At 47.1% G+C, this 11,352-nt stretch overlaps 1 protein-coding gene across 1 annotated transcript in view; it reads left to right on the forward strand.

Moving 5' to 3' along the window:
* The window catches only part of LOC139369584 (B-cell lymphoma/leukemia 11A-like), a 61,895-nt gene extending 54,138 nt beyond the window's left edge, over nucleotides 1-7,757 (forward strand). Inside the window, exon 3 of the mRNA XM_071108834.1 lies at nucleotides 4,887-7,757. Within this exon, the coding sequence (XP_070964935.1) occupies nucleotides 4,887-6,874 (1,988 nt within the window). The 3' untranslated portion in view covers nucleotides 6,875-7,757. The remainder of the gene's footprint in view (nucleotides 1-4,886) is intronic.
* Nucleotides 7,758-11,352: the final 3,595 nt, after the last annotated feature.

The following is an 11,352-nucleotide window of genomic DNA, read 5'->3' on the forward strand; positions in this document are numbered from 1 at the left end:
ATCCTTCTCCCCAGCCTTGGTTTCAGCCCAGTCTCTCTCTCTCTCTCCTCGCCTCCCCCCTATCTCTGTAATCCTTCTCCCCAGCCTTGGTTTCAGCCCAGTCTCTCTCTCTCTCCTCCCCTCCCCCCTATCTCCGTAATCCTTCTCCCCAGCCTTGGTTTCAGCCCAGTCTCTCCTCTCCTCTCCTCCCCCCTATCTCCGTAATCCTTCTCCCCAGCCTTGGTTTCAGCCCAGTCTCTCTCTCTCTCCCCCCTATCTCCGTAATCCTTCTCCCCAGCCTTGGTTTCAGCCCAGTCTCTCTCTCTCTCTCTCCCCTCCCCCCTATCTCCGTAATCCTTCTCCCCAGCCTTGGTTTCAGCCCAGTCTCTCCTCTCCTGGTCCTATTTCAAAGGGACCTCGACTTAGTTTTAGCTTTAGAGCTTCTAGAATCCAGAGACGGCTCGCTGAAAGGGTTCTCTTCTTTTTCTTTCCATTGGAGACGATTTCAGAAGATAATTCCCCCAAGCTCACATATTCCTTCCCTTTTCATAATCTTCAAGGCCATCAAATGCCCTGTCAGGACGTGTTTCTCTGCTTCCTCACACGCTGTCCTTCCCTTTGAGCCGGGATCATTAGAGAGGGATAGGCTGCGTGCAAAATGGCCCCCTATGGGCCCTGGTCAATACTATATAGGGAATAGAGTGACTTTTGAGAAGCACCCATAGTCTAGTCAAGGCCAATTTAGATATCTTATTTTTGTTGTTTTGTGTCTGCCGGACAGGCGGGTGGGAATGGGTATGTCACATTGGTCCGGCTCGGTGCCAATCAATATGACGAGGGCATCAATTATCCACACTGTTCTGTGTTGTCGTCTCGTGAGCAGGGAGGTTTCAAACGTCATCTGGACCAGATGATTGCACAGCGAGAGATGGGTGTTTTTGATGTATAGGCAAATGATTTAGGGGCCGGCCGTGTTGTGGCGCTCCGCTGTCCTTCACGACTGTCGTCTCAGGCAGCCATTACGAATGGCACCTTCACGCCTGGCACCTTCACGCCGCGCTACCCCACGCGTGTGCCTCGATCCTCCTCCGACAGATAGACAGGTGTAGGCCTCAGAGGAAGAGAAGGTGTATACCCCACGCGTGAGCCTCGATCCTCCACCGACAGATAGACAGGTGTAGGCCTCAGAGGAAGAGAAGGTGTATACCCCACGTGAGCCGTTCTCCTCCTGCCTCGTCCTTTTCAACAACATCAGTTTCCCCACATAGGGAGACTGTAGGGTGGCACGTGTTGTCAGGGTTGCAGATCACCGTAGAATGAACGCTTTAAGAGTAGTGTGGGTCTTTGGTTTCATTCAGTAAAAAAAAACATGTTGGAAATACATAAGATGTAATCAAATCAAATCCAATGTTATTCGTCACATACACATGGTTAGCAGATGTTAATGCGAGTGTAGCGAAATGCTTGTGCTTCTAGTTCCGACAATGCAGTAATAACCAACAAGTAATCTAACCCAAAAATGTCACAACAACTACCTTATACACACAAGTGTAAAGGGATAAAGAATATGTACATAAAGATATATGAATGAGTGACGGTACAGAACATTATAGGCAAGATGTAGTAGATGGTATCGAGTACAGTATACATATGAGATGAGTAATGTAGGGTATGTAAACATATATTAAGTGGCATTGTTTAAAGTGGCTAGTGATACATTTTTTACATCAATCTTTCCATTATTAAAGTGGCTGGAGTTGAGTCAGTATGTTGGCAGCAGCCACTCAATGTTAGTGATGGCTGTTTAACAGTCTGATGGCGTTGAGATAGAAGCTGTTTTTCAGTCTCTCTTTCCCTGCTTTGATGCACCTGTACTGACCTCGCCTTCTGGATGATAGCGGGGTGAACAGGCAGTGGCTCGGGTGGTTGTTGTCCTTGATGATCTTTATGGCCTTCCTGTGACATCGGGTCGTGTAGGTGTCCTGGAGGGCAGGTAGTTTGCCCCCGATGATGCGTTTTGCAGACCTCACTACCCTCTGGAGAGCCTTACGGTTGTGGACGGAGCAGTTGCCATACCAGGCGGTGATACAGCCCGACAGGATGCTCTCGATTGTGCATCTGGAAAAGTATGTGAGTGCTTTTGGTGACAAGCCGGATTTCTTCAGCGTACTGAGGTTGAAGAGGCGCTGCTGCCCCTTATTCACCACACTGTCTGTGTGGGTGGAGCATTTCAGTTTGTCCGTGATGTGTACTCCGAGGAACTTCATACTTTCCACCCTCTCCACTGTCCGTCGATGTGGATAGGGGGCTGATCCCTCTGTTGTTTCCTGAAGTCCACGATCATCTCCTTTGTTTTGTTGACGTTGAGTGTGAGGTTATTTTCCTGACACCACACTCCAAGGGCCCTCACCTCCTCCCTGTAGGCTGTCTCGTCGTTGTTGGTAATCAAGCCTACCACCGTAGTGTCGTCTGCAAACTTGATGATTGTGTTGGAGGCATGCATGGCCACGCAGTCGTGGGTGAACAGGGAGTACAGGAGAGGGCTCAGAACGCACCCTTGTGGGGTCCCAGTGTTGAGGATCAGCGGGGTGGAGATGTTTTAACCTATCCTCACCACCTGGGGGGCGGCCCGTCAGGAAGTCCAGGACCCAGTTGCACAGGGCGGGGTCGAGACCCAGGGTTTCGAGCTTGATGACGAGTTTGGAGGGTACTATGGTGTTAAATGCTGAGTTGTAGTCGATGACCAGCATTCTCACATAGGTATTCCTCTTGTCCAGATGGGTTAGGGCAGTGTGGTTGCGATTGCGTCGTCTGTGGACCCATTGGGGCCGTAAGCAAATTGGAGTGGATCTAGGGTGCCAGGTAGGGGAGGGGTGATATGGTCCTTGACTAGTCTCTCAAAGCACTTCATGATGACGGAAGTGAGTGCTACGGGGCGGTAGTCGTTTAGCTCAGTTACCTTAGCTTTCTTGGGAACAGGAACAATGGTGGCCCTCTTGAAGCATGTGGGAACAGCAGACTGGGATAAGGATTGATTGAATATGTCCGTAAACTCACCAGCCAGCTGGTCTGCGCATGTTCTGGGGACGCGGCTGGGGATGCCGTCTGGGCCTGCAGCCCTGCGAGGGTTAACACGTTTAAATGTTTTACTCACGTCGGCTGCAGTGAAGGAGAGGCTGCTGTACCGTCACTACTTCAGCCAATATAATGACCCCCAAAAAAACGCAGTGCATTTTTATATGTGAGTATATGTGGAAAGGCAGAACGAAGGCAAATTGCCTTTTTATGACGGAAAAAATCCATAGGAGGTCAGAGCCCCTTGCAGGTGGCAGCAATTAACTGTAATTTTTGCAGATTGTAATGATCCATAATTTGCCAGCCCCCCAGATCTCTTTTCAGTGGAAAAAAAAGGTTCTGTGGAGCTGCCTTTGATTGGGTGCACATTTCCCTGTTGCTTGCTGGCCTTTAAAGTCCCCCCCCTGATTCGAAAAACAACAAAACGGCAGCCCCACTCAGTTTGCTATAAAGCTGAGGGATGAATGGATCAATGGGTATAGCTATATCATTGACAAGGGCCGTACATATCAAAGAGTGACTCTTTAAGTGGAATTGTCATGAGAGGGCCAGGGTGGCAGGGAGGCCGACACGTGAGTATCTGTTTTTCACCGCATTCTTCTTCTCCTCCTTCAGGCTGCTCTAGCAGCGGGAGCCCAGCCTGCACAGTGTCCTCCTCACCCCTAGCCTTGACAGCCACAGTGGGGTACAGCAAGGCTGGGCTTCTGCCCCGTCCGCCATCTTAGCAATGGCTAATCTATATAGCTGGCAGCACATTCATGTTTTTGGTTAAGTGTCTGCCTGCCTGCCAGACAGATCAAACAAAACAGAAAAAAAAGGATAAGATACAAAAGGAGAGAAGAAACGAAACCAGTGATGAAGGAGTAGAGGCACATTTGAAGAGTGGTGTAGAGAATGTGCTACTTTGCATATGCTTTGCATATCTCACTTCTCTTTTCTCTATTCTTCTTTTCTATTCACCTGAGAGGATTTCAAATCAAGCTGTAAACCATGAAACTATCCCAAATAGAATAATAATACATGAAATGCATTTTCATAGCACCACCCTCAAATCATTCTCTGGCTCTCTCCTTTTTTTGTGTGTTTTCTTTTAGAAACGATAAAAAAATGTAACACTCAACCTTGTTTTTTGTATTCAGTGCTAATATATATATTACAGTACCAGTCAAACATTCGGACACACCTACTCATTCAAGGGTTTTTCTTTATTTTGTACTATTTTCTACATTTGTAGAATAATAGTGAAGACATCCAAACTATGAAATAACACATATGGAATCATGTAGTAACCAAAGAACAGTGTTAAACAAATCAAAATATATTTTATAATACATCATATGTATTTTATTCACTTTTTTCACCCGTTACTAGCTCTGACTTTGCAGTATCTGCTAAATGACTAAAATGTCGAATGTAAATGTGTCAGCATGAGATACATGTTCTACTTTAGCCCCTCTAATTCTCTAAACACATCTATGGAGGATGGTTGAGTGTATTTAACGAGATTACAAACGCATTGTCAGGCAAATCTCAGGTCATCATGCAAGGGCCATTGAAATTCAATTATTGTTTAAAATATTCCTAATTACCTCCTTGTCTGTGTAAATTGTATACACTGATTGAGATCTCGTTGCTGGTGTTGTTTTAGATGGGCTGTGTAATTGAATGCATGTTTAAATCTCAGTGTATTAATTAAGCTGGTAAAAACTGAAGCTGATTTATTTATTCTTTGTTGTCGAACTGAAATATGAAGTATCACGGTCTAGCAATCCTAGAGGTCCTCATTCTCTTTCAGTCAAGTAACCCTTCTTCTTTCTCTCTCCTATTCACAGATAAGGATGAGCCCAGTAGTTACACGTGTACGACCTGCAAGCATCCGTTCAGCAGTGCCTGGTTCCTGCTCCAGCACGCCCAGAACACCCACGGCTTCCACATCTATCTGGAGAGCGAGCCAGGCAGCCCCCTCACTCCCAGGGTAGCCGCCCCGCCCGGGATGGGGGGTGACTGCACCTCCCAGCCCCCCCTCCACGGTGTCCACCTGGCCGATGGGAGCCCCTTCAGTCTGCTGAGATTGCCTGGGTCCGGGTCTGGCCGGGAAGGGTCCGCCTCTGTCCCCCACGAGGGACGCTACCCCCGGACGCCTCCTCTGTTTAGTCCGCCTCCACGGCACCACCTGAGCCCGGAGAACCTGGCGCTGGCCACCCATCACCCGAGCGCCTTCGACAGGGTGATGCGGCTCAACTCAGTGGTCCTGGACCCACCGCCCGCCATGGACTTCTCAAGGAGACTGCGGGAGCTGGCGGGTAACCCCACGGGGGCCTCCCCACCCCTGTCGCCCAACAACCCCAGCCCTATGCAACGGCTGCTGCAGCCCTTCCAGCCGGGCTCTAAGCCCCCCTTCTCAGCCACGCCTCCCCTCTCCACCTCCCAGTCGCCCTCGTCCGGCTTCCGCTCCACCCCCAACCCGGCCCAGCCTACCACGCCGCTCAAGGCCAAGTCGTGCGAGTTCTGCGGGAAGACCTTCAAGTTCCAGAGCAACCTGATCGTGCACCGGCGCAGCCACACAGGAGAGAAGCCCTACAAATGCCACCTGTGCAACCACGCCTGCACCCAGGCCAGCAAGCTGAAGCGCCACATGAAGACACACTCTCAGAAGAACTCCCTCAACGCCAAGTCGGATGACGGCCTGTCCACCGCCAGCTCACCCGACCCAGGCACCAGCGCCCTGGTGGGCAGCGCTACCAGCGCCCTCAAGTCCGTGGTGGCCAAGTTCAAGAGCGAGAACAACGGGCTGCTTGAGAATGGTGAGGAGGAGGAAGAGGAAGAAGAGGAGGAGGAGGGAGATGAAGACGAAGAGGGAGATGAGGAAGAAGAGGAGGAAGAGGAGGAAGAAGGAGAGGAGGCAGAGGAGGAGATGGAGACTGAGGAAGGTGAGAAGAATGATTATCATTTCAGCCTGCTGTTGGAAGGGGCCCGGCACCACCAGAACAGCCAGGCCCTCCACCCCCACTCCCATCCCCACAGACGGAGCACTCCCCGGGACGCCTGTGAAGAGGACTTGGCACTGGAGTCGGACCGGGCAGACGAGGTCTGTGGCACCACCCCAACGGCCAATGGCCTGGGTCCTCTCTCTAATGAGAGCCTGACCAGGAAGCTCCTGATGGGGAGCCCCGGGTCCCTCAGCACCATGACCAAACGTATCAAGGTGGAGAAAGAACTGGATCCTCCCACGCCCACCATCCCCAACACAGATAACGTCTACTCCCAGTGGTTGGCCGGCTATGCCGCCTCCCGACAACTCAAGGACCCCTTACTCAACTTTGGAGAGTACTCCACCAGACAATCGCCCTTCGCCACATCCTCCGAGCACTCCTCCGAGAACGGCAGCCTGCGCTACTCCACGCCTCCCGAGGAGCTGGATGGCGGCTGCGGGGCCTCGGGCCACAGCGGGACGGGGAGTGGGGCCAGTACCCCCCACCTGTCAGGGAGTGGCGGGCGCCCCAGCTCCAAGGATGGCAGCCGGCGGAGCGACACATGCGAGTACTGCGGCAAGATCTTCAAGAACTGCAGCAACCTGACAGTGCACCGGCGCAGCCACACGGGAGAGAGGCCCTACAAGTGTGACCTGTGCAGCTACGCCTGCGCCCAGAGCAGCAAGCTCACTCGCCACATGAAGACCCACGGCCAGATGGGCAAGGACGTTTATAAATGTGAAATCTGCCACATGCCTTTCAGTGTGTACAGCACTCTAGAGAAACACATGAAGAAGTGGCACAGCGATCAACCCATGCCAACCACCCTGGAAATTAAGACTGAGTAGGGGAGGCAGGGAGGCTCCCTGATTCGCTGAATCATGGCAAAAGCTGGGGAGACTGACAGGGGTTAGACACCAGTCAAAAACCCCGTACCTTTGAAAAAGCTGATCCATATTTGGGGCAATACTATTGCATCGGACACAAAAACTTTTGAGCCTTTCTATTGTGCAATAATTTACATGTTTTGTACTTTTGTATCTGGACGGCATGCTCAGTGTGTTTTGGCTACTTAGAGAAAATTGTCCTTCATTGGTTGGTTGGTTGTAATTGTGTTGCTGTTGGTTGGTACTTTTGATTTAAAAAAAGAAAAAGATCAGAGGAGAAAACCCCCATGCTGCATATACGTACTGTTTTACATATCTTGTACAGTTTGGTGTTGGAAACATGGTGGGCAGTGTGAATGGTCTAACCCTGAACTACAAAAAGCAGGGTCAAATTTTGACTGGTCTTTTAAAAATATTTTCTGTCCATTACTGGGTTAAAAATATCAATTGGGTTTGCCTAGGAAACGGTAGCCACTTAGCAACATAACATTTTATTTTAGAAGATATAGTGGTGGTCAATTTGAAATGAAGAGTTATCGTTTGAAAAAGCAAAAGAATTGTGCCTTGGAATATTTTACCTGCATTAGTTAATCCTCCTTTTTGCTATAAGCTCGGAGATTCAGCTACAAACGATAGCTAGCGGACATGTGTTTAACGGGGGAAAAACAGGTTCTTGCATCAAGCGCCTGTACAATATGACATCGTCCTCCGTGACCCAGCGAAACACAAGGAACCAGTTGAAACAAAAAATATATATTTCTGGTAAATTATATTATCTGCCTGACTCATTGTATAATATACTTCAGATGCTCATTCTGTTTACTGGCATGCTAGCTACATGCTATTTTGGGGATTATGTGGTGTTTATATAAAGGGTTTTATTTGTGTTTGTTTGGTACCTTACATAGGGGTACTAAATGTAATAATGAGTTGTTATAATTCTGTAAACTTAAGCTCTTAATGTGTTAGAGTGTTTTGTTTTGAAATGAAAGGTTTTACAGTTTTTTGTAAGTAGCACAAAACTATGTTGTCCTTGTTGCTGGGATCTTCGGTGAGTCGGCCATGACAGTGTGTTGCTGTGGTGGCTGGGCACCTGAAGACTTGTTTTTCTTAGTTCTGACATGTCAGGCTGATTTTCAAAAGGGGGTGGGGTTGGGGGCAAGGATGACCAGATTTTGATCAATTCATCATTTCTAAATGCATTATAAGCTTTTTAATAAGCTGTTTTTTTTTTTCTCCACATGTTATATCAGATTTCCTAAAAGCTGAAATGTTGCCTCTTAAACTAATTGATATTGGAAATTCATTTTTTTACATTTAAGAACAATTTTGAGAAGTGTATTCAGTAAAACACATCCCCCGCTCGATTTTTACATCATTTGCATCTTTCACATCGGTTTGTGCTCTTTGAGTTGACACGTTAAACCTCACCGTTGTTGTTTTGATTTTACAGACTGACATCAACCCCCCTTTCATAATGTTGTTGGTAAAGCACTTGTCACTCTGCCTTGGATCCTGTATCTGTCTCTCTAATCGGAGGTACAGTCGGTTGAGTATAAAATAATAAGAACTGGGACTTTTCCCAGGATGAAATATGTGCACTGTTCAATTTTCCCAGTTTACAGGTGGACACTCAAGGGAAATCTTTGCTCTAATGCAGACCGATTGATGTGGTGTCATTGCTTCATGCAGATAAGAGTGAAACGAGAAACCGTCGCCAACCATTTTGTTTCCCAGGGGGCCTAGCGGTTTTGGGGCCTCTGGGTAATACAGTATCAATGCAGGAACCGCCATACTCCCTCCTGCTTCAGAAAGAAAGAAAGAAACCTTGCTGCTCAAATAGCGCAAGATTTTTTTTCCTACTACAAATTTTTATAAAAATGAATAAATAAACTCTGTTTTTTAATGTAACACTTCAATATCTTTAGGGGAGACTTTATTTAAGTTTGTTTTGATGATATATTTTTGGTTTCTCGTTAAATCTTGATGGTTATGCTCAAGATTGTATCACTATATTATGAATACGAAATGAACAGGACTCTCATCTTTTTGCCTTTTTGCTATATACACAGGTCTTCAGGTTAAACAACATTTTCATCGGCGAGAGATTTTATGATTATATGTGAATATATAGAGAGAAATGCACACTCATGTTCCTATGCTAAAATACACATTTACGGTCTACTTGTTCCTGTATTTAGAATGGTATTTGAAATTAATGTTCACTTAGCGTAGGCACTTGTAGTATTTATGTTGAAGCCTGCATTTTCAACTGTTCGCTTGTTCTCTTTAAAAGGTCCCAATGTACTCTTTTCAGTAGTTGATGAAAAAATGCCCACCAGCTGCCACCATATATATTTTCTTAATTTGGCAGGATAATACTATTATAGTGTGAATAATTTGTACGCTTGAACAAAAATGAAGTATGTTTTTGAAAATTGAAACGTTGTGGCGTTCTATGGATAAGAGGAGCCATGTGATGGCTTTCTCAAGCAGTCCCGTCGGAATGTGCCACAACATGGTAACACAGGGGGTTGTATATATCTTTTATTTTCGTTTTTTTTAACTGTTTTCTCCTCTCCTGTCATTTTATATGCAGTAACACAAGCTATTGTTGGGTTCTTGGTAGTGTAACTTTCTACTGTCCGTTCCTCTCGACCACCTGACCACATTCCAGTCACATCAATGAAGTAAGAACTATTCCAGTCATTATGCAGTCAATTGATTAAATAAGGACATCAATCTGGAAATCAATTTAGCCGTTTTATTTTCAATCTATTTTTCATTGCTAAACCGTACATGGTGCTTCATGGGTTTTTTAAAGTGGTTAATCTCACTTGCAAAACATTTCTAATGAAAACAGGAATGATTGGGGTGGGAAAAGAAAAGCCTGCTTGAGCTGGTAATGTAAAGTAGGCTACATGTTTTGTGTACATGACAATGCTACGTTGGTACGTTTAGGGTTTCCAGACTTTTTCCCCTGTCTGTTCTAAACGCTGATTACTCTGAACTGAACTTGAACTTGGCCTCCGACAGTGGACCTACCTATTTATTACGACTATACACAGCTTTGTTGAAAACAGAGTCACACACAGCAGGAATCAATACATTTTCTCTCTCTTGTTGAATATCTGATGTTTTTAACATGTATTTTTAATGACCAAATGTCATTGACCACACCACTCAGTTTCTGGGAATTCTACTCTCTTCTGTTGAGTTCTTGTTCGTTTGGAGATGCCACTCTTTTTTTCAACAACGGTTGTCTGCGTTATTCTCTACACTCAGCCATTTTGTCTTGAAAAAATGAAAAATAAAAAGTATTACATACATTTATGGAATTGTTGGTTGTTTACCTAAATACCTAAGGTATTTAGTTTGGGATGACACTCACACATGCAAACGTGCACACACACGCACACACATACACACGAACGCACGCACGCACACACACACACTTGCAGTTAATATACAAACTATGACACCTCTCATTGTCTTGGAATATCATCACCACCCATAGACCGTTATGCATGTGTCTGTGTGGGAGTGTGTTTGTGTGTGTGTCTGTGTCTGTGTGGGAGTGTGTTTGTGTGTGTGTGTGTGTCTGTGTGTGTGTGTGTGTGTCTGCATGCGATAGCGTCTGCCAGGTGTGTTTGCCCGGCTGAACTTGAGTCGTCGTTGTCAGACGGGTGGAAGTTCAACTCCCTTATCTCTGGTTTCTGATTTTGTCTGGTCATCTGGGTGTCTGCATTATATCTCCAACCTCTTCCCTCCCTCCCTTCCTCCCTCTCCCTCTATATCTCAGTCCTTCCCTCCCTTCCTCCCTCTCCCTCTATATCTCAGTCCCTCCCTCCCCTCCTACCTCTCCCTCTATATCTCAGTCCCCCCCTCCCTTCCTCCCCCTCCCTCTATATCTCAGTCCCTCCCTCCCTTCCTCCCTCTCCCTCTATATCTCAGTCCCTCCCTCCCTTCCTCCCTCTCCCTCTATATCTCAGTCCCTACCTCCCTTCCTACCTCTCCCTCTATATCTCAGTCCCTCCCTCCCTCCCCCTCCCTCTATATCTCAGTCCCTCCCTCTATATCTCAGTCCCTCCCTCTATATCTCAGTCCCGGCCTTTATATCTCAGTCTCTCCCTCTCTTTCTCCCTCCCTCCCTCCCCCTCCCTATATATCTCAGTCCCTCCCTCTCTTTCTCCCTCCCGCTCCTCCCCTCTATATTTCAGTCCCTCCCTCTCTCTCTTACTAGGTCTTGTACACATTCATTATCTGACCTTGCTCCCTCCCTCATCTCCTAACTCCCTCTCTATCTCCCTCCCTCATTTCCTCTCCTCTTTCGTTTCCAGGACTGGAGGGCTGACGTGACAGACTAATCGTTCTTCTGGTCCTAGCCCGGGCTGTTTGGCGAGCAGGGCCAGATTAAAGTCCACAGATAGAGGTTCCTG

Source organism: Oncorhynchus clarkii, chromosome 17 (genome assembly GCF_045791955.1).
Source record: "Oncorhynchus clarkii lewisi isolate Uvic-CL-2024 chromosome 17, UVic_Ocla_1.0, whole genome shotgun sequence".
Taxonomy (NCBI): Eukaryota; Metazoa; Chordata; class Actinopteri; order Salmoniformes; family Salmonidae; genus Oncorhynchus; species Oncorhynchus clarkii.